Consider the following 23,766-nt stretch of genomic DNA (forward strand, 5'->3'; position numbering starts at 1 on the left):
GGGCCTAGACCCTCTCCCAAGAATTCAGGGTGAGAGTGCATCTCTCATTGTTGGATGGGAGTCCAAAGTCCATTTGTATACCCGGGATAAATACTGATCTACTATCCAAGGCTCAATAGATTACCTAGGCCTCCTCACTGACACCCACATTCAGGATTCCCAGGCATCAGTCTGGGATTCAAGAGCTAACCCTTGTCAGGTCAGCTGTTTCTGGGGGATAAACCAGCCCAGTCTTAACTCCTTTGCTCACCAGTCCTCCCTCTCCGACACTGGATTTCTTGAGTTCAGCTCAGTGCTTAGCTGTGGAAGTCTGCCTCTGCTTCCATCAGCCACTGAATAAAGGTTCTGTTTCCCAGACTCTCTGGCCATGGGATTGTAGGCTGGAACTCCCCAGATCAATGTCTAAAATCCATATATGAGAGAGTGCATGCCATGTTTCTCTTTTTGTGACTGGGTTACCTCGCTCAGGATGGTTTCTTCTAGTGCCATCCATTTGCCTGCCAATTTCAGGATTCCATTGTTTTTTTTTTTCTGCTGAATGGGAAGTGGTTTTAAATGGCATTTTAAGAAATACCAACAGAGATGAATCTGCACATGATGCTGCAGGTGCTCCAGCAAGCAGTCAGGGATCCTGGGAGGGATGTGCTACACCTCTCATGGCTATGAAGTTGTTAAAGCCGTCACTGGGGAAATTGAAGAATCCATTCATTCAACATTTAGAAACTGTTGGTTCGGGTTTCTCTTTGCATACATGGCTCATACTCAGTGGCGGAAATGCAAATAAAAGGAAGAAAGATGTGTGCTTTCGTCCTAGTGGGGAAAGCAGACGTCAAACAAGGAATATGTTTTCTTCTTCGGTAAATGCTAAAGATGAAGAGATGCAGAGTCAAGGAAATCTGATGCCGGGACAGTGGGAGGGAGCTTCCCAGACCTGGGTCCCTCTGGGAAGACTTCCATGCAGGAGGCATAAACCCAGGGCAGAGGGTACCAAGGTCATTAGACAGAGAGCTGGAGCCAGCAGGGAGGCAAAGACCCTCAGACTCTCCGGAGTGCTGGAAGAGATACAGTCTTGCTGTGCTGGAGAGCTGCCATGAAGTGACAGAAACAGCTGTCTAAGCCAGGCCATGCATTTGCGTTTCGTTCTGATATTCTCCCAGGATCCAGCCTGGCTGTCACCTGGAAACACTACAACTTGTGAACATGTTTCTTTCCTTCACAGCGAATCTCATTAAGCCCCGCCGGTGGTGAGCAAAGCTATTCAAATGCACGCATCAAACCTCCTCCCGTCCTAAGAATTGTTCAGCTTCACCACGCGCAAAAAACAAACAAAAAAACAAACTCTATTGAAGATTTTAATTTTTTCATTAACTATTTTCTCAAAACTACAAATGTGAGAGAACAACAGTATTCAGTCTTTTTTATTTTGCTTTGATTTTAATTAAGACAGTGACTGGCCCCACAGCAGCTTCAGAGGCTTGGAATTCAGGAACGCTCTGGAACCCAGTCCTGCTGTCTTGCTCCCTGGAGCTCACCATCACCTCTGACCAGGTGTCACATCTGTGTCCACACAGTCCTGTGGTCCTGAGGCATAAGCTCAGTTCATTCCAGCCGGCTGTCTTTGCAGGGTTTCATCCCTGAAGCCAGCTCTGTACCCAGGGTTTCTGCCTCTGCAGATGCAGATGCACACAGATCAGAACCCTTCGCAGATAGAGATTCCACGGGTACCAAGCAGGGCTGAGGCTCCCTGATCAGGATCCCCTCAGACATGCAGTGTAACAGAGTTCTACAGCATTTGCATTCAATTGGATACTACTGGGAGCCTGTGGTTTGACGTGTGTGGGAGGACACACACATGTTCTATGCAAACGCTGTGTCATTTTGTCAGTGAGCACCTTCAGGCATGGGTATCCGAGGAGGCTCCAGGATCCAGTCCTGATGGATGCCAAGGCTTCTGTGATCCAACTATATTCCCCAGGGTCTCAACTACAAAATACAGCACTCTTTTGTCCTCTGTGTTTGGGTCATATTGCTATTGAAAGAGCATTTATATTCATTACCGGGGCATCCGAAAGCTGTTGTTTGCATACAAACATGATTGCATTGCAGAATGTGTGTTCCTAAGTATTTTGTTAGCTTGCCCGACAGTTGGATCGAACTCTTATCGTGTGGATGGGGAGTGTAAACAGATATACCTGTGTTTATGCATTCTATCACCCAGAATGGTAGTAGAGAACTAGAGAGTACAGGGGAAAATAGCTCCTGTGGGCAAGGTGACCCAGTGGTCCAGTGCACCATAAGCCCTGGATAAACATTTGCTATTTAAATAGGTAAATGGTCAGCTCCATGTCATGCATGAGAAGACTGCCCATCATCCACAGGACATGAGAACGGTCAGCAGAGGATTAAAAGAAGACTAATCCAGTGAGCACGGCACACATGACATGCTTTGTAACCACCCTGTTACCCAATGCAATCCTCTCCGATCCTGAATTCAGGATCATTACAATAATTTGATTCGATGGGCAGAAACTTAATGCAGATTTAGACCCAGAGTTGGGAGGCCAGGAGTTATTTATAGCCCTTGCCCTCTAACTCATTGGCTGCTTAGCAAGCATGCTGCTTAATCACCAAGTTGTATTTATATTAGAGGTTTGGGAGTCTGGCAAAGAATCTTCCATGCAGGGTCAGGCAGAAAAATCCCTAGATGAGCTACTCAGCTGTGCAAAGACACCACTGAGCAGAATTCACATATTTACATCTCTGTCTTGGAAGCTATCATAGCTCATTCAGTTAAGATACAAAATAACGATCACTAAAACCTGATTATTTAAAAAAAATGTGTCAACTAGCCTTGCCTTCCCACATCCTGACACAATTCCGACCCTGGGACACCCTACATAGCTCAAAACAGAGTCATGGCCTGCGGCTCAGAAAACTAATGCCATGACCTATATTTTCCGTATTTATCAGGCCACCGCTAGCACTGTCCTCATCCAGGAAAAAAAGGGGGGTGGGAGGGATAATGAATAGAATTAATTTGAAAAGAGTTGTAGCTGTGAATAGAAATTTTCCAAATAGGGATGTCTCTGTGGGGAAGGAGATTATGGGAAGGAAGACCGATACCCCACCGCTGAGGAGAGATCTTTCAAAGGCAGAAGACACAGCTAGAAAAGAATGTGGCAGGCTTGAGAAGATGGTTAGGGACTTTGAGCCTAACCCAGCATCCAGGCCAAGAGAAAACTCAGAGCCCTCTACATGAGTGACTGCAAGAAAACCTAAAGGATAAACATGAGATTCCTCAAAACTTATGTAAGGGGCTAGATAATTTTCTAGAAAAGACTCATTAGCATTCAAATAACAAGCTGTACTTATTTAAGCTCCACTTATCAAAAGACATTTAGACTCCTACCCGTGACACTGTTTTTCTGTCTTGTGGAGGACCTTTCTGGAATGTTCGTCTTCCTTGGGAAAAGCACAATCAGCATTCACACCTTGGTGTGTGCCGGGCTCTGACACTCTGGCATAGCTCATTTGCATTCCAATCAAGGCCAAAAACTGCTAACAAAGCCTCCTTCTGTGGAATTCTGCAAGAGCTTAAATATGTCTTTTTAAAAAATAAAATAAAATCAATGCAGCCGAAAGCAAGCATCAGGGCTGGATCTTTTGATGACCCAGAGAATCTTAAAATGTATTGATTTGGCCATCTTCTTAATGTTCCTCTCCTGAATCCTCCAATGATGGATTGGCTCAAAGACCAATGACTAGAAGCCTGCAAAGAGGGGGAAAAAAACCTCTCACTTACGAAGACTTTTTTTCCCTGATGCCCAGCGTCAGCGTTTCATGCTCCATCAGGGATTATAAACGAGTCGTGATCATGTGCACACCTAGCCACAGACCCAGACAGCCAGGATCAGGACACGTCTGGCCAAGTAAGGGACAGTGCCTGAGCAGAGAGAGCTGTGTTGTGCCTACACTGCCGTTGTTCATCCATGAAGTGACTTGAGGCTGTTCCATGGGCTGTACAGACAAGCTCTAAAAGCAAACCCTTGCCTCTGCCCTGGAGAGACAGCCAAGTTCATAGGAGCACGTGGTCTAGCATAGGTTATAACGTCTAAAGCAGGCTCTCGGTGTGCTCCCTTGAGATGGCCGCACCAGCATTGAGGACAGAGTGGCCAGCCCGTGCCATTCTAACAAGCAGAGAATTCAGAAGTGGGGAAGACTCATCTGGAGCCATAGGCTACATTCAGTTGTAATCCCAGAAAAACCACTCCAGGGGGAAAGGACACTTCCCCTGGTCGACAGAGTTCCCAGGAAAGATAATACACCGGCCCGTTCCAGGGTCCAGCATGTTGCCACTAGTATGTCCCTTTTCTCAGCTCATGGGGGTTGAGTTAAGAGCACTCTGCCCTGCTCACCTGCTGCCTGCCTTTAGTCCCATATTTAAAGACACAACCCCCTGAGAGCAGCCTGCAAACATGTGGACCCTGATGTTTTTGCAGATAGTTGACATGTATTATCTAGGAGTCGTTTAACTATTTGTTGTCCATATTAAATTATCCAAGTCTTGCTCATGAAAGTTCCCATGATACTCATTGAGAGACATGATATCATGTGCCAAGAGAATGTCAGGATAGAAGGAAGATGTGGACTTTTGTCTCCAGGGACTTCAGCTTGAATAACTAGATGGAAAGTTCTGATTGAACCGATGAGTCAATATGAAACAACGGGCCTACGAGAGACACTGATGTCAGTGTCATGAGTCTTCAGCTTCTGGTCATTGGCCATCCTCAAGTGCAATTCTTGTTCACCCTGCAGAGGGCAATCTCCTCCTGTGTCTGTTTCATAGGCCACCAGTCACATAGCATGGGGACCCACCCTATTTCAGTATGACCTCCTCTTGACATGTATGCAATGACTGTTTTTCCAAATAAGATCACATTCTGTGTCCCTGGAGTCAAGATGAAATCATAAACTTGGGGGAAATTGAGGAGCAGGGTGTAATTCACTCGACACTAGTTCCAAAGTTTTCTTGTCTTATGGGAGGTGTTGATACTTAGAAAGTTGACATGAATGTTTCTGGTTATAAAATTGTTAATGGCCACAAACAAGGCTCCAATCTACAGCTTCCAAACCCAAACGGGATGTTCTTCTGCTTATGAAATCTTTTTTTAAATAAATATTTAAATATCCGGTGAGCTTGGTAAGCCGTGAAAGAGGGTAAGAGGCCTTTCAATGGAAAAAGCCAAGGAAGGCTTCCCAGGGGCTTGGTTGAGGGAGGAGTCAAGGAGCAAGGGTGATAGCTGCTTGCTGTACTTGACCCCTGAAGACAGACACACACATTAAGCCCTCTCTCTTTGCAGATCCCACCACCAGGAGGAATGCAAAGGCTGGACCCACAGCAAGAAACCGGTACGCCAGCCAGTGGACACTCAACAGACCACACCCTGCCATCTCCGCACACACCCTCACCACGGACTGGAGACTGCCCACACCCAGGGCTACAGGATCCGTGGACAAGGAGAGTGACAGCTACAGTGTCAGCCCGTCGCAAGACACAGGTGGGCCCTGCATGCTTCCTCCCTGACCATAGCAAGGGTTTCCCAGCTTGACTTCTTAGGATCACTTTCAAATGATACCCGATTCTCTTGTCAGTTCTCAGGCCACCCGTGCAGCCTTCCCCGCATGCAAGGCCTTGCTGAGTTCTGCCGAGACTGAACTGGAGCAGCTCTCTGATCCACCCCTCTTCGGCAGGCGGTCTTGAGTCTCCCGCCCATGCTGCTCTCTCCTTTTAGCTTCTACCCTACAGAAAGAGACACTTTTTACATTCTCACCCACACAACGGCAGTAATTGCCGACTGCGATCTGAGGGCGTCTGACCCACTCCCACCTCCAGGACTCAAGAGCCTGAACTTGACATCCCATCCATGACAAGGTCACGGCACCCCCTATGGAGAACATAGGCTGATCCTTTTTGACAATTAACCATGTTGATTGTAAGGCAGACAAGCCAGCAAGTTGATGGTGTCAACCACCAAGACCTCACTTCCAATGTGAACTTGCCTAAACCTTGAAGTCATATCTAAATCTAATAGCTATGGGAAATGTTAACGCTCAATTTTCGCTTTTTATTTTCTTCACAACGTACTTCACAAATGGGGCTCCATAGGCGGGTTGTCGCTGTGGGGGATTTATTTTTATGTCTGTTATTTCCCTTAGAAGGTTCACAGAGTTCCATGAGGTGACTTCAGAACTTTTCTGTAGATGTAAAGTACAGAGATGCTTTTTACTGGGATGACATGGCCTTGTTATAAGGCCTGTTTGTGCTGGTTTCTGTCCTATTTCCTAGTTCCCTTCAAGAGAGGTAACAAGAAAGGATGTGTCCTGGAAACCAGACACTGATCTGCCTTGTGAAAAAGTCAGTCTTGAGAGAGAGAGAATGTGTATATGCATATGCGTGTGTGTATGCACGCCCACGTGTGCATGTGTGTGTGTGTGTGTGTGAGCATGCACACAAGGAAAACAGAGGTTTACACCATCTTCCTCAACCACCCCCATCTTATTTTTTGAGACAGAGACTCTCACTGAACCTGGAACTCACTAATTCAGCTAACGTGGTTCAGCAGCAAGACCCAGGGGTCCTCCTGCCTCCATTAGACAGTTTTTACATGGACACTGAGATCAAACTCAGGTCCTCATATTTGTGTGACAGGCACTTTACTGACTCAGCTGTTTCCAGCCTCTTGCCTTCTGTCCTAAGAACCATCACATCTTCCTTCTCAAGTTGAGGCCCGTGGAGCTGAGCTGCAGAACTTGGGCATTCATGCCGATAACAGAGTCTCTGCAGTGTAGATGCGTTTGCGGGTGAGAGCAGGGAGGGGTGCCGTGGCTTTGACCCTGCCAAAAACCAAATTGTTTAAGGGGAAGGCTTTGCTTGTTTATGAAAATGTCCAGGGATGGCATATCTGACCACAGCAGCTGAGTTTCTGCAAAGTCCCTGAGCATTGTTCACGAAGCTGGCCTCAGAGAGGCAGATTCCTCAGACAGAGCCAAGCCTCAGGTAGATCCTATGAATCTGCTCAATATAGCCAGAAACCAGGAAAAGGTCATCCAGGTGGTTCCAACATATGCCACCTACTAAGTCATCCCCCCCCCCCCCTCTTTTCTCTCCCCACGGTAAAGACCGAGCAAGGAGCAGCATGGTCTCCACAGAAAGTGCCTCCTCTACCTACGAAGAACTGGCCAGGGCCTATGAGCACGCCAAGATGGAAGAACAGCTGAGGCATGCCAAGTTCACCATCACAGAGTGCTTCATTTCTGACACGTCCTCTGAGCAGTTGACGGCAGGGACAAATGAGTACACGGACAGTCTGACCTCCAGCACTCCTTCAGAATCGGGGATCTGCAGATTCACTGCATCTCCCCCCCAAACCTCAGGATGGAGGACGAGTAATGAACATGGCAGTTCCAAAGGCCCATCGGCCAGGTGAGGAGGCAGGGTGGGGGGACCGTCGCTTAGGACTTGCGTCTACTGGGAACGCCCTCTCAGTCCTCAGACTGTGTAGGATGCCCCACTTACCGACTGCCGTAGAGCGAACCGTTCCGCAGCTGTTGGCTGAGGACAGCAGTAGTCGTTGTGTTCATGAATCTGAGGTTTGACCAGAGTCTAGTGAGGGGATAAGCAAGCGATAGCTGTGGTGTAACGTGTAGTCTTCCCGCCGCCGCTTTAGTCCAAGTAACACACAAGACACTATATCAATTATGAAGCTGTTGGTCGTTTGCTATTGTTTCTTGCCTTTTTGTTTTTGTTTTTTGAGACAGGGTCTCTCTGTATTGTTTTGGAGGCTGTCCTGGAACTCGCTCTGTAGACCAGGCTTGGTCTCAAACTCACAGAGATCCGCCTGCCTCTGCCTCCCGAGTGCTGGGATTAAAGGCGTGCACCACCACCGCCTGGCCAGCTATTGTTTCTTAATGGCTAGCTCTGACTTAATTATTAACCCGTAATTACTAACACATATTTTTATAAGGTCTTATCTCATCGGGGACGCAGACTCATGCGTCCTGTCCCCGTGATCACATGGCGATGACTCTCTACTCTTGACTGCATTTCCCAGAATCCTCTGTGACCCCCTAGTCCCGCCCATCTTGCTTCCCTACTGGCCAACAGTGCTTTATTCATCAACATATACACAGAAGAACTTCCCCCATCACTGTGGGGATCCACTTATTTAAAAAAAACTGGCTAACTCAACTTCAAGTCTACGGGCCAAGTTTCCCTTGGAAGTCTTTCCAGAAGGTGGCCCGAGCATCCTCCTAACATGGTGGGTTAGTTCTAAGTGCAAGGATTCTAAACGATGGGAAGTGGAAACAGCCATTTTCTTAAGGTTAGTAGGGAAACTTTATCAGTCAACGTGTCATTACGATAACAAATTTCCGAAGGCTGGGTACTTGGTAGGGAAAGAAGGTATATTTAGCTTGTAGTTCTAGAGGTCTAGTGTTGTGGTGCTGCCATCAATTACTGTAAAATGTAAGGGCCTCATAGTAATTGGCACCTTGGGGGAGGGATTATATCTGTACAAAAAAGACCACACAGTGAGACCGGAAACCTCTCTACGGGAAAGAACTCTTACAACAGCTAGCTGTTAAAAGAATCGATGCAGACCCACCTTAAACCTTGTCAAGGATGGTACCCCATGACCTGTTGACCTCCCACTGGGTCCTCACTGTGACCCTAGCACCTCCCAGAATTAGTACTCTAGAAAACCAAGCTTCCAGCACTGGGGTCTTTGGAGACACACACAGCCACCCCCAACTCTAGTACTGAGGGCATCACTTCCAGGTAGGCAATTATCCAAGTAGAGCCAAAGAAACTCAGGGTCAAAGGAAACACATCCCAAGGAAAAGCCTGTAAGAGATGCACCATAGCCTTTCCTTCATGGACCAACCAAGCAGCCACATCCGGCATTGAAGTTCTTTTCCTAAGCCCCACAGCACTGGCATTATTTTAAAAAAATGTACTTTTCAATTATGACCACCACTTTGGGGCTTATGATATAGGGGAAAGCTGAAATAAGGCCCTAATGAAGGCATAAAACATATAAAATAAAAAATATATAGCAAGTACTCTCCCAAGAGTCATGGCAGATGCAATAGTCAAAAGAGTCAGAACGTCTTTTCTTTTTTTTTTTTTTTTAACTCTGTCTACCTCTGCAGGGGAAAGGACAAGATGCTACTTGGGGGTGTTTTACTTCATGTATTTTGCTATTCTTAGTGTTTATTTAAAAGGCAAATGCAGATGGGGGTAAACTTAATGGCTTTTGGACCTTGCTCACCCTAGAGGTGACAAGAACAGCAGCAGGCAAGATGAGCCAGTAGGCATCTTGTGGTAGCTTCCCCTGCAACTGTAGGTGGGCATGATGCTGGTGCCACAGTGCTGGGTTTGTACATGAGAATGCTGCAAAGAGGAGAGAAAGTGCTCTGGGTACCAGCCTACTTCCAGACAGTTGTTAGAACCCCTGGGGTGTAGGGGGTTCCACACATGGTGCTGAGGACCCTTCTCTTTCAAAGGACGCACTTCATCCGCACATCCCCCTTTAAGTACTCTCTGCTCTCCTAGATGGGAACGCACCACCCCTTCCCCTTCAAATGTAATTCAGGGCACAGGAAGTGCCTCCAGGTAGGATGACTGCCCTGCTTCTGCAAGCCTTTACATTACCGAAGGGTTGACCTTTCTTTCTGACGTCGAGTTGTCTGTTCGCTTAGGTTGAGAATTTTTTTTTTAATTCAAAGTCTATACTTTTGTTCATGACATTGTTTCCTGGATCCCTTAGGGCATCCCAGAGGTCACCGCAAAGAGGCTGTTGTCTTACTGAATTATTCAAAGTAAGGTGATTGTATGACCTTAGATATGAATAATTTCTCAAATCAATCTGAGTACTGATGTCTGCAAACTTTGGTTTGTCTACCCCACAGGGCTGGACTAGTACTGGATTTTTAATATGCTCTAGAGAGAGCTTCTGTCCTCTGCCATCCTTTCTGTTGTTCCTTCTTGGGGGCAACGAAAGCTGTTCTGGAGGACCCCAGGTACGGTGTGAGAATAGGTCCAGAGGTGCAATTAACACCCAGAGCCAGCAGATCAGCACAGGAGATTTCCAGACAGAACCATGGTCCCTGGTGGCAGGGAGACCAGGTTGACCTTTCTGATTCGGGTCAGATAAATGAGGGCTACAAGGTCAGGGCAGAAGTGACGTCTGTCGGTTCTAAATGCATGGATTTCTGAGTAAATGACCAAAAGTCTGACAATTCTGGCACCACCAGAATCTGGCCATGAAACCCCACATCCCACTCCAACGGTCTTCTCTATCTTAACATTGTGCTGGGTTGGGAGCGAGTCAAGATGGCTGCTCTCGCGTCAAGTGGAAGACAGGCCGAGCAGAAGGTTGCCATATCTTATGGTGCTGACTGCTGGATGCATTCAAGCTGTGACCCGTGCTTTTAACCCGTCCTTCCCCCGTGTCCCCCTGAGTTCTGAGTAAGACATCTCATTTTCTGGCTCTGGGTACAGCTTTACCGGTCTCTGGATAGCTTGTTCCTCCTCTTTTTTATCTCCTTGTCTTTTTTTTTACTTTGCCTATCTTCAGTACCAACAGTTATGACCCCAAGCTTTCAAATCCCCTAAAAATGGGGATCAGGTCACATACATGAACTTTATCAGATCATTTCCAAGGAAACAAGTAACAGGTCATTGAGATCTTTATCTTTTTCTCTCAAAGTCTATAGATATCCAGTGAGCACCTAGATAGTACTCAAGAATTAATCTTAAATAAACCAACATTGGTAGAATCTATGCACAGTTCTATGCCTGGGCATAGTGTGTACAGTATAGATGTTATTGAATATGAATATGGCTGCATTTGTTGCAAGATTGAAGAATCGGCTCATGTTTTAATTACCAGAAATGATTAGTCATTTATGTTCAAATAAAAAGGACATTCACGTTGACTCCAACATACTTTTAGGCAAATTGATGTATTTTCTCCTCTGGCCCATAACAAATCCAAACAAATAATCACTTCCAGACAGAGGATGATTCCCCCAATGGGTCAGAGTTTAGCTTTACATTTTAATAATGCCTGATTTGAGCTTTTAAGAACTGTACATTTTAAGTAAATCACTAGAATGTGTTTGCTTTCTTCAGCCGGTGCTAGCTATTTCTATCTTTAAAAATGCAAAAAAGTTCAAACTCTGTATCCCTCTGAGAAACTGGTAGAGGGTTTAAGAGGGCCCCTTTTCCCTGATTATGGAGCCCTTTCTTGGTTTTAGGAGTATTTTGAGTCACTTTCAGTTGTTCTTGGGCTACAGATTGTCCTTTATTCCTGAAGTTTAGCCTATGCAGCTGAGCGTTATCACTGCAGAGGATGACAAATCAGCTCATAGCTCTGCATCCTCCCTTCACACCTGGCTCAGAAGCCTCAGAGAAATCAGGGAGCCTCAGGTGTCTGTACCTGAACTCTCTTTAACCTGACTTTAGATCTGTTCACCCCAGCCCTCTACCAAAGAATCCTTTGAAGTCCCAGCTATCTAGGGGGATCCATAGAATAACCAAGATATCTGAAGCAGCTGTTGGATTATAATCTTAGGATCCATTCTTCTCAATTCATCTCCCTCCCCTAAAAGTATGAGTTTGAGCAATGAGGGGTGGGGGGGGGAGGACAGGACTCACACTATAAACAGCCCCAGAGCCCATGCCCGAAGGAATGGCTGCCTAGAGGGTGAGCCAGCCTCTGAACAGTTAAGTACTGTTCTGACCTAGGCTACCTATCATTCCAAACATGTGCTTTTCATCCCCAAAGCCTCCAGAGATCTTGTGTTTTGGGCTCTTTATAAAAATTAAGTCCCCAGAACTCTTTGCTTAGCAAGTAGTTGTCGCAACAACCTCCCTCGACTCTCCCTCACACTGAGGTCTGGTGCCCCCCTCCTTACAAGGAAACTTGCTGGCTACTGCATCTCAAACCCAAAGCTTCATATGTCCCTCCTGTGTTAGTCACCTTTCTAGTGCTGTGACAAGACACTGTGACCAATGCAACTTATAGAAGAAAGTTTGTTTGGGCTTAAGAAAGCATGGAGGAATGAGCAGGAAACAGAGGCGAGAAGCAGAGAAGGCTCACTAGACTCCTCAAGCTCATCCCCAGTAACACACCTCTGCTTTGGATGCTCACCTGGAGGCTAAACACTGAGGCTCAGGATCCCCCCCCCCCACCCTCAGACTTGAAATTTCTACCATGAATGACACTCCAAGAGCCGTGAAAAGGATGCCCTTTCAAATACAAGTGTCTCTGATGCTTTCATGTGTCCATGTACCTACAAATGACTTGGTGCACACACACATGCACACGCACACAGGCACAGATGCACATACATGGATTTGAAACCACATATGCACAGCTCATATACACATACGCACTCTCAGTGTCCCTGAGCACCACCTTCCTTGGTAGGTCACTGCCTTTCGCAGCTTGGCTTTAGATTCCAATGGTGTTTGACATTTGAATTTTTAGGACATGTGCTTATTTTTTTTTCTTTCTCTCTCTCACTTTGTACTCTAACAACACCTGTCTCCCTTTCGTTCCTGCGGGTAGTTTGTTGGGTATCTGCTGAATGGCTTGGTACTAGACAGACTCAGAAAGACACCCCCCCCATCTTCAAAGAAGCTGGCATGGTATAACAACTGCATGAGCCAGCACTGTAGCTTTAGGCCATGCTAAGTCCTGAGAGAGAAGCAGCTTAGGGGGTGAGGTACAATCTATCGGTGTTATTTTTGGCAAAGGTGGTCAGAGAAGTCTTCCAAAGGCAATGAGATGTAGATGGTATGCGAGAAGGAACACAGAGAAGACCCTGTGGGGGCCACGGGGCAAGGAGATGGAAGAGTAAAAGTTGAAGGTGGGAATGACCTTGGTATTTACAGTGTGAGCCAGGAGATCCTTCTAATCTACCAAACACAGGCAAACATCCAAACACCCCTTGGGGGATGCCCTTTTGAAGCTGGCCAGCAGACCTAGCCTCTGAATGGCTCTTCTACCTGACATACCCAAATTCTGAACCCCAAATCACCAAGAGACCCAATCTAATGCTAAAGCAGAGGGTCTTTTGTTTTAGTGAGTTAATTGTATTAACTCGGGTCCTTTTGACACAGCAGCTGGAGCAAGGAGGACTCAGAGGGACTGAAGATGAGGGATTTTATTGGGGGCATAGCAAGGAGAGTGTCTAGATGTCCGCAACAGTCTCAGGGTTGGTGCACTTCCGAGCTTGGAAAACCTGTCCTGTGTTGATTGGTCAACTGGTTGCTGTGGCCTATAGGGCCTCCCAGGGAGGTTTCTGTGCTCTGTATGTCACTGTTACCTAAAGCACATCCAGATCCCGCCAGCTAATTTCTGATTGGTTGCTTGCCACATGGAGGTATATGCCTTCTCAGTGCTTCCTAGTGACTAGGAGGTCAGGCAGGGTCAGGAAGCTCAGCACGTGTGTGTGTGTGTGTGTGTGTGTGTGTGTGTGTGTGTGTGTGTGTGTGAGTCAGAGGCCTATATCTTGCCGGGTCTTTTCTACAGCCTGGCATGGCTGCTAAAGCAGGGGGCTGGGTGAGGGTCTGGTCCCTTCACGACCCACTCGGCATTTCTGAGTGGAGCAGTGTGTTCCTCCCTGTTCCTTCCTGGAAACCAGATCTCTCCGACGGGCAGTTTCAGCTCAGCTTCTTATAGGTTTCCCTGGTATGCTAGTCTGTTCTCGGTGATGGTCCCTCTGTGTGCTCACTACGAAAAGACTTCTTCTCAATGGCCCTATTCTTAGAATTCTAAGTGCATGGCCTAGTTTGCTTTCTACTGTGATAAAAAAAAAAACGCACAGGCAGGAACCAATCACTAATCAAAACTGTGCCCCACAGGCATGACTGCAGGCCAATCTGACAGAAGCACTGACTCCCTTCCCTCTGCTCAGGTGACTCTAGCTGGTATCATGATGACAAAAGCTAACCAGCCTCTCCATTTCCTTGAAGCAACAGTTGAGTGTCTACATTCCCTAGTCTTCCTCAGCCACCTCCCCTACTGTCCCTGCGGCTCTAACACTGGCTGAGTGTTCTACAAAAATACACGTAGCCACTGCTGTTGCCTGGACTATTGGCCATTCCTCTCACACTGTGGATGATATTGGCTATGAAAACATTTTCTTTGACTTCTGGGGCCCCTTTGGGCAGCTTTCTGCCTTCTCGGTTGGTTTTCTGGGACTAGGTTCTAGTTTGTTCTGGAGTGGAAGGCTGTTTCAGGCTCTCAAGAGGTGTTACGTCTCAAGAAAGTCTTACCCCAGTGGACCGGCAATGTACAAATAAGGCTACCTGTGTCCCCATGAGTAACCAGGGTCAGTTCCCAGAGTCCTTTGCCACAGAGGACAAACAAAAAAGCTCACCACGGTGACTTAAAAAGCTCACCATGTGTCCAGATGGACCTCATCAGAATACTTATGTGGTCCACTACAATTGAGTTAGTATCTTCAGTATAGAAAGATATTACCCTAAATCATGAAACCATTGATAAATTTACCTGATGCCTCCCACTATTTCATTGGTTTATCTGAATAGATTGTCATAAAAGAGGCTGCAGAAAAAAAAGAGGGTCCTGAAAAATACAACACAGATAAACCTTGAAAGACAATCTAAGAAATGAGACAAAACTCCTGTGAGCCCCCCCCCACACACAAGTATCATGAAGGTCTACAGAATACTTCATAAGAGGCAAGACTAGACAATGCCATTTGTTAACCTGGTTCCATGTGGCTTCTGCCGATTTCCCATTCTAATCCACCTCAGATCCCCAACTGGAAAAAAGAAAGACATGATCTCAAGACATGTCAACAGTTAATACTGCTCTCAGGGTAGAAACCAGCAAGACACTGAAGCATCAAATCAACCCATTTTTCTCATCAGCCACCCCCCACCCGCTCTCCAGTCACCTGCAACCCCTAGTTAGAGTGAAACTGTTTTATATCAGCCTAACTCAGCTTGTCTTGTAGGTGGATCTAGGAACACCACCTTGCTTGCTGTGATTACGCCATGCAGACTTCTCATGTACCTTCCCAGTATTCTCCGTGGGTGATCAAGTACCCCACTGCCTGAAGGACAGGGAAGAGTTTCTGTTCCCCACTTTGATATAAACAAACTACTGCAGAAGACTCATGCACTGGTGACCAAGTCAAAGTCCTACACCTCGTACCTCGGTGTGTTTTTTAAAGTTTATGGCAAGAAGGAAGATCACAGTATCAGTGTACCCTTAAAAAATGCATGAAGGCTCTGAACCACCAGCCAAGAACAATAACTGAGCTCAAACACCAGGTCCTCCGATACTAATGCCGCATCATTTATTTAGAGTTTTTCCTGGTTGCTGTTTTGGGAGTCAAGATTCGCTTACAGAGAGATTGGTTTACAAGTTTTTTTTTTTATTACCGTGGTGTGACATTAATATTAAACTAAGAACGTGTTAGATCCTGACTGCCTGAGGTGAGGGCAGACACACCACAGCCGCCTCCGCTCTTAAGCTCCTTGACTGTAACATCGCAAGGCTCATCTCCACGGCAGTTATTGAGATGATTAGAACTCCGGGTCTGAGTGCCCTTTGAGTCTTACTTCTGCCATCAATATCCAGCTGCATCCGAGCACAGACATCAAAACCTTGTTAGGAATTGATGAAAGATCCTTTTTATGTCTCCCAGGAGGCAATTCGAGCCCCTGAGAACTGTGATACACTTACTTTTCCATGAATTTGGGGCAGCATTTGCGCAACTTCCCAGTTCCTGGATAACAAGGTATTGCAGAGGAGAAAGAAAAGGCACCTCCATCCTACAATACATCCAGGGATGCTTGGCTCTTAAAGTGCACACTAACCCTACAATTTCCAATGTATATATACTTTACCTATGCTATAGGGGAGACAGCTTAACATATAACAAAGACTCTGTTAGACCAAAAACTTGAAGACCTTTCTATGCCCCTCCCACACACACTTGATTGTGGTACTTCAGGGGGGTCCCAGAACTGTTTGGAAGCAAGCAAGGAATTTCAACATGAACTTGCAAACCCCGACCCTTCAAGTTCACTCAGCAACCACCTCACCGGGCTCAGCGGGAAAACACCCGGGTTTTGTTTCTGACCACTGTAGGACTGAACCATCTTCCCATGGTCTCCCAGGAAGGCCATGCTCCCATGGGCTGGTACACTGGAATGGATAGTGCCCTATTCTGGTTGAATTGAGTAAGTCCCATGTAGAATTTAGAAGGAGAAGGGCCTGCTTAGAGTTACGTGGACTTTCACCATCCATAGAGAGGGCCCTCATCAGCAGTGACCTCAATACTTGAGGCAAGGTGGTTATTTTGAGGGAGGGTCCTGATCACCTCCTGCCCACTGATCCACAGATGCTAATAGCATAACTTCCTGCCCCTCACATAGTGACATTGTCGCATGTCCCCAAGAGGTGAGGTCAACCTCACCTGGTCATTGGCCTGGACCAGACGCTTCTGCTTGTGTGGTATATGACACGGGGTTTGTGGCCTGACTCCCACTGCAGGATTTCTGTAGCCTTTCTGATGGATCCTGCCCTTCCCTTCCCAAGACGGAAACACACTCAGACGTTGTGCGTGAGTCTGAATACATCGAGACAGCTCAGGAAGCTTTTAGCTAAAAGGAGGCAACATTTGCATAGAGCAGTTTTCACACCATCAGGACAGACAGCCTGACCGCCCCCTTCCTTCGTGGAGGATGACAGGCTCTGAGCCTCGGGGTGTTGATGGATGAGAGGAGGAACCCTGTCTCACAGGGGCTGGCGGGGAGGGCAGTAATTACATCTGTGTGCTGGCCGGTTAGAGGAGGGGAAATCGATGCTAGCTTACTTAATCTGGACTCCCAGAGACATTACTGTCACTAAAGGTCCCCAGAGGGCCGTGGCAAAGGATGAAAAATGAAGCATTAAATATCAGAAAAATAACACATGACACTGAGTTAATAGCTAGATTGCCCTCCTCCCCTTAGACGTGAGTCAAATCCAAGGGCTGGACTCCTCCCGGTAGGGCAGTGGTGGGTACAATTTGCCATCTGTAGCAAGACCCAGGGGTGGAAATGTAATAAAGGGTGCCTGGAATGAGTGTGTACTGTACTGGTGGGTCACACACATTTAGAAGCGGGGAGAGGGCTGTCCCGTGACTGACTGTTAACACACACGTCCTCCTCTCAACACACCCACATCTCTGATCAGGCCTCCTCATCTCTGATGTCCTCTCTCCTACCTGTGATCCCACCTTTAATTTTCACCTCTTTGTGGCTGCTTCCCGTTCTTACCTCTGTCTCCATCTTCCCGTGGTCATCTGTCTCTTTGATGCCGGTCTGCGGTCTGCTTCTTCACCCCTGCGGCTGTCTCCCATTCACCCTCCTCACCTCACCCTGTCCCCGCCTAGCTCAGCCTCATGCTCAGCATCTTGACCTCAGCTCCGGATTCCCCAAGCGCCCCAACTTCCTAGTGTCCCGCTGCACTGGATCTGACACAGGGGTGTGGACCCCAAGAGCAGCTGGGCTTGACGGGCATACAAATGGCGTGTTTCCGAGCTGCCTAAGTCAAAAGTAGACTGTGTTTCAAAGGCCCAGCTGGGACTCCAATAATGGCCGACCGACAGAAGTCTGTGTTCCTGTCTGACTTGAGAAAGAGGCACTAACTGGGTTGGGGCAACTTGGGTGGGGCGGGGGAAGCTATTCATGCAGACTACTGGGGTGAGCAGAGACAAGGCGGGTGGAAGATATGGGGAGAGAAATGCAAGTCAAATGTCCCTCTTTACCTAGGCATGGGCGTTTCCACGCCTTCCTCGTTGTGTGCTCCCTACTTCCCTGTCCTCTCTTACACACACACACCACACACACACACACACACACACACACACACGGCTGTCTATGCTCTGAATGCTGCCTTGCATTCAGTTCCCTCCTTATCCCTCTCCTACCCATGACCCCTGAGCTTTACCCTTCTTGTATGGCTTTGACTTCAGGAATGGAAGCTTTATCCAAGGAAAACAAGACAGAGGGAGAAAGAGGAGGAGGAGGAGAATAAAAGGGGGAAATACAGGATGAGGTAGAAGAGAAAGGGAAGAGAAGATGAAAACGAGGAGAGGAGGAACCAAGGTAATGACGCCTGCAAATGTCTGCGGCACCTCCTCCCCCAAAGCCACACTGCAGACTGCAGCCGGGCTTTCTGCAGACCATGTGAGGACTGGGCTTTTGACTGTGGAATTCACATGCAGCACCAGATCCCACACACTGGATGCCCAGGGTGTGTGAACCCGTCAGAGGTAGCGCCATGGTATATGAACCATACACTCGCTCTGGGGCTCAGAGCAAAAGGGCTCTTGGATTCCCGGCCTCCGATGCTTTCAAGTTTGGGGGGCGGGGTGGAACTCAGAGGATCCTGGCTGACCAGAGTTGGAGGCCCTCAAAGAGGATGGTGTTTCGCACAGGGTCCCAGGAACCAGGTCCAGCTCTGTGGTGTCTTTCCAGCTAGATCGGCTTCTGCAGGGTTGAGAGAGCAGGCATGGGTCTGGGGCTTGAGCTTGGTGGAGGAGAGAGGAGGGACGGTAGGAGCACCAGCGTCACGTTAGCAGTAAGAGGCCTCTGAGCTCCCAGCATTAGCAAGAACTTTCTAAAGCTCCTTCAACTCTTCTCTCTTCCCTTGGCTGCTGGTGGAGGCAGAAATAACCAATGGGAAAGGGAGAGGGGTGTAGCTGCCGATGGGGAGACCCTAAGCCCATCACAGACAAGAAAAGGTACCAGTTTCTGGAGCCTTGCTGTGACAAATCAACCACAAAACTTGAGAGCTTAAAACAGATTTATTCTCTCACAGTTCTAGAGACCAGAAGTTCAAAGTCAAGACACCAGCTGACAAATGTTCCTCTGAGGGCTCTAGGTAAGAGCACACTCCTGGCTAGCCCCAGCTCTGCTGGCTCCAGGTTACCCTGGGCTTGTGGCCCCCACCACCCTGGCTCTACCTCCATTCTCTCATGGCTCTCTCCCCCATGGCCCTCCCATGGTCCCACTGCCTGGCTCTTACAGAGACATATGCCGCTGGATTTAACGCTCATATTAAATCCAAATGATCATTTCCCAGGTCGCTTAACTTCATCCCATCTGCGAAGGCCACTTCTCTGGGTGAAGCCACGCTCAGAATTCTGGACCTGGGTCCATGGGGACCACTAATCAGCCCCCCTGCACCTTTTCTCATGCTTCTGATAGAGCTCCACCTCTAAACCCCTGCCCTGTGGTGAAACCTGCATGCTAGTGAGCTACTTAATGGAGCTAATTGCCACAGCCCTCAATGCCAGATACAAGTATCCCCCTTCTATGGAACAAGGCACACTAGCCCAGATCTACACTAATCATGTTAGGAATGTCCTCCCAAGTTATTGCCATAGCCCTCTATCCTGGACACAAGATCTATGCTAGTGTACACCATCTATACTAGCCATATTTGGAATGTCCTCCCAGCCTCCAGGATGCACTGCTGCCATTAGAGTCAAGACTGAGTATCTCCCATATGAAACAGGCAGGTGGGAGGCATAGCCGGGACAGGTAGGCAAGTGTATCAGTGCCCCGTAGTCACTTGCTATCCTAAACTCTTCCCCTTCCCAGATCAGGCATATCTCAGTGGTGGCCCTTTGACTTGTGTAGGCATCTGAGGAACCTAGGATCTAAACAAACTTCCAAACGACCTCGCCTCCCGACTGGCATTCAAAACTACAGCGTGAGATTAGATTTCAACAAACGGAAAGTGCTGACGATAACCTCAGCTCAGCACTGGCTGCTTCCCTCCCCATAAGCAAGGCATTATTAAGCATGCATGTTGGATGGATTCCCATAGCCGAAAGAGCTGCTCTGTGCACTGATGAGAAAACATGCTCTATCATATATATGTTTTATATGCGCCAAGGAGAGCAGAGCAGCTCTTTAACTCTTTAAGCAACCACCTAACTTCATGAAGCTCCACCTGTCTTAACTCTGGTTCTTTACAAGATGTGAGATGTTTTGGAGCTGCTTGGCAGACCCGTAAGGAGACCTAACTGTAAAGATCTTTCCAGTTTCATTATAAAAGATCATCTGCACTTCCAACCAAGCTTTTGCTGAAGTTGTCAAACACTCTTGGTCACTACACCAAGAGAGAGAACTCTGGTGGGCATGCATCTTGGGGTGCCTTGTTTTTAAAATATTTATTCATGTACTCATGGTGTGTGCATATTTGCATGCACGTGCATGGAAGGTCTTTTCTTTCTTTCTACCATGTGGGCCCTGGGAATCAAACTCGGGTGGGAAACGCCAAGCTGAACCATCTTGCCAGCATAGGACATTGTGTTCTCATTTTAAACATGTTTGTCTTCATCTGTACAATCCCAGACCAGAGAAATCTGCATTCTGGTTGGGACTGAAGTACTACCAGCTTGACGGACTACAGGGTGTGATTACTGTCTGGGAATCTGATGGAGAGCAGAATGGGGGTAAAAACACAGCGTGTCACAGCACATGACAAATACGCCAAGCACGTAAGATGGAGTCAGCTATCAGATGTGGTCACAGATCTTTTTAGCTTCACCCCTTAAACAACCCTGGAGTCAATGTGATCCACCCACTCTCACGCACTGGGACGGCAGAATGAGAATATTCACACGATTGTATAAAAGAGTAAAGCAGTCTAGTTTGCCTGCTGGACTCTTAGGAAAACTCACTTTTAGTGGATTAGATATATAACATTTCATATGTTTCAGAAATTGGTCAGGTATCGTGTATTAATTCATATAGCAAGTGTCCCTGACATTGGATAATAATTTTCCATCTTAGTTATCTTGTATATATTTGTATGTGTGGTTTGTGCGTGTAGGTGTGGTATGTGTTTTCAATCTCCACCTTATTAAGGCGGGACCTCTCTCACTTGACCCCAGGGATGTCCAGTATAGCTAGCCAGCCTGCTCCAAAGAGCCTCTGTCTCTGTCATCAGAGCTCTGGAATTACAGGCAAGCAGTCACAGCCACCCAGCATTGATCTGTGTCCTGGGGATCAAACCCCCAGGTTTCATGATGGCATGGCAAACATTTTTTCCACTGGGCCATTTCCTTAGCCCTCTATCTCATTTCTAAGTGGCATCTTTATTAATGGTTTTACATTTATTTCTGCCTATATTAGTCCTTTGATAGAGAAAGCTGGGGGAATATCTCCATTACTATAATTAAGATAAGGAATTTTCAAGACCCTAAGGTTTTATTTTTTCAAATTAAATCCTTGTATTTTTTTTCAGGAGCAAATTAACCTTATGTATATTTCATTTTAGTCTCTGCAGAGGTGAGATTTGACTTCAAAGAGTACCCAAAATCCTGTCCAGAAGGATAGCATAGCATGTCATTTGCTCTGCCTGAGGGTCATGGTCAATTTATTGAGTGTTTATACATAGTCTACCTAACATGTGAAGCCAGTGAGCTTGGCCAGAGCATCTGGGTGGTGACACACCATGGTTCTTAAAGAAACCATGTAATTCCCCATCAGTCCTAACAGGGTGGAGAGATCCCGAGGAAGCCAATGAGAGAATGCTGGTGAATCTTCAAATATGGAGAGGCACAAGAAAACCACTTGGCAAATTTCCAAAGAATAGGGTCATCCATCCTTGTATTCTGGGGGAAATCTTATAGGAAAAAAATGGAATGTTTCTTTAAGATGCTCCTGAGGTGCTTGCCTTGGGTTTATTTATTTCTAGAAGCCTTAAGCCATAGTCTGCAGTTCTTAATGTCCTGATGACTGTTCGGTGGGGAAAGCAGAGAACTTTCTGGGATGCTGGGTTTACTCCTGCTACAGGCAAGTCTGGATTGGTGGTGACCTTGACTTACAGGAAAAGCAGACGTCCCAGGATTATTTTGAAGCAAAATAAACAGAGACTTTTAGGCATTTTAGCCAGAGCCGGGGTGGGGGTAGGGGTTGTGCTGGAGATGTTAGGGGAGAGGCCCAATCCCTCTGGATGCAACGTGTCTGAAATCAACCCATCCTCTAGCTTGCCATCTTTTCCCCAAAGCATCCTTCATAGTTGCATTTCACACTAAATTGATGAAGACACGACTTTGCTTTAACTCAGCGCCGAAAAGCAAAGCCGCAAAAAGCATAGTGCAGGCTCTGGAGAGAGCCACAGCGAGCCGACGGTGGAAACGTGAGGAGGTCACCTCTTAGAACAGGAAGCCCATTAGAGACTGAGACCCCCCCCCCCACGTCTCTTCCGAGCCCCACGCCCAGTTGTTCTGAGTCCCTCCACTGGACCCTTTTCCCCAGTACTCTTGAAGGAGACAGGAAGGCGGGCTTCCAAGTCGCCATAGGAACCAGAGGCAGTAGGTCTATGGTCTACGGTCTAAGGTGCTCTGATCTCTACCCCAGCATGGCCAAGACAGAGGAGAGGAAGGAGATGACCAGGACCATGGTGAGGCCAAAGCCGCCAATTCACCAACAGGTTTAAAACCACGGTGCGGTTCACTATCCACCCTATCTCCTGAGCTTAAAGAGCCTAGAGGGAGTCACGGTAGACTCGCCCTTCCCTCTGCCATTGCCACCCCACATCTGCAGCCATCTCTCACAACCGTCCTCCGTGTCTCAGCTCCGCCCTTCTCTCATATCCCATAGCTACACCACACCTTCAGATCAGACCATCGCCCTGTCTCTCTCACCTGCACATTCCCCCTACCCACTCTCACCGCTGGAGAACAGCACACCACCACCGTACTCCCTGGCAGGAGCTGCTCACCCGGTATGTGTGCCAAGGCCGGCGAGTTCCCAAGGCCTCCAGACAGACAGGAACAGTCCCCTCCTCCTCCCCCAGGTCACAGACAGCCCTCACCTATGGCGGGACTTGAATTGAGAAAAGTAAGATGCAGAGACAGGCCAGAGAGTGATCAGTGTTGACTTCCAGGATAGCAGGGACCAACTGTCAGGCAGAATCTGTCTCAAGCCACAGAGTGCGGCTGCCTCTACAGGTTCAGCCCAGTGCGCTAACTCTTTGCAGGGGGTGGTGGGATGGGGATTTAGAACTCTAGCCAGGGTCATGGAGATGGGGATGACAACACACCAAAAGATATCATTCAAACAAAGTAACCAGAAGAGGAAAGTGCGGGAAAGAGAGAGAGAGAGAGAAAGAGGTTTCAATGTCTAGGAGGATGCCAACAACATTAAGCAATCCTGGGCAACACTGGAGAATGGGGCGTTCAGGGTTTGAGTGGTCTGGAGGCCCGGCCTTTCTGACCTGGATTTGTATAGACTGTGGCATTTTTTGAATTCAGGGTGGGTATCTATAGGCAAATGTTAGCAGAGCTTCTCAAGGTTATGTCTGGGACTCAGGAGATAACAGAATGGAAAGGATAACTATTGCTCAACAACTACAGCAGAAAATGGCGCAAACCCCTGGTCCTCCCAAGCAAGGCTGAGGCCGGCCGGGCCCTTGGGAAAGTTGTAAAGGTTTGCATTGTGAGGCAAAGCAAAAAATACAATAGAGGAGAATGGAGAACGGTGGCCAGGGGTGCAAAGAAGAGGCATCTGGGAAGCCACAGAGCTGAGGCCGAAGAATTGCCAGTAACATCAGATGTTAGCAGGGTGACCTCCAGGATGTTGTTTCTGTACTTGGAAGCCACAGACGTCATGTCAGACAGTTCAGTCGGCAAGAAATGGATGGCAAGGAAATT

At 47.5% G+C, this 23,766-nt stretch overlaps 1 protein-coding gene across 1 annotated transcript in view; it reads left to right on the top strand.

Moving 5' to 3' along the window:
- The window catches only part of Dscam (DS cell adhesion molecule), a 445,727-nt gene that overhangs the window by 418,442 nt on the left and 3,519 nt on the right, over window positions 1–23,766 (top strand). Inside the window, 3 exon segments of the mRNA XM_040750391.1 lie at window positions 5,361–5,558; window positions 7,180–7,418; window positions 7,420–7,483. Of these exon segments, the coding sequence (XP_040606325.1) occupies window positions 5,361–5,558; window positions 7,180–7,418; window positions 7,420–7,483 (501 nt within the window).

This window comes from Mesocricetus auratus, unplaced genomic scaffold (assembly GCF_017639785.1).
Source record: "Mesocricetus auratus isolate SY011 unplaced genomic scaffold, BCM_Maur_2.0 Super-Scaffold_100008, whole genome shotgun sequence".
Lineage (NCBI taxonomy): Eukaryota > Metazoa > Chordata > Mammalia > Rodentia > Cricetidae > Mesocricetus > Mesocricetus auratus.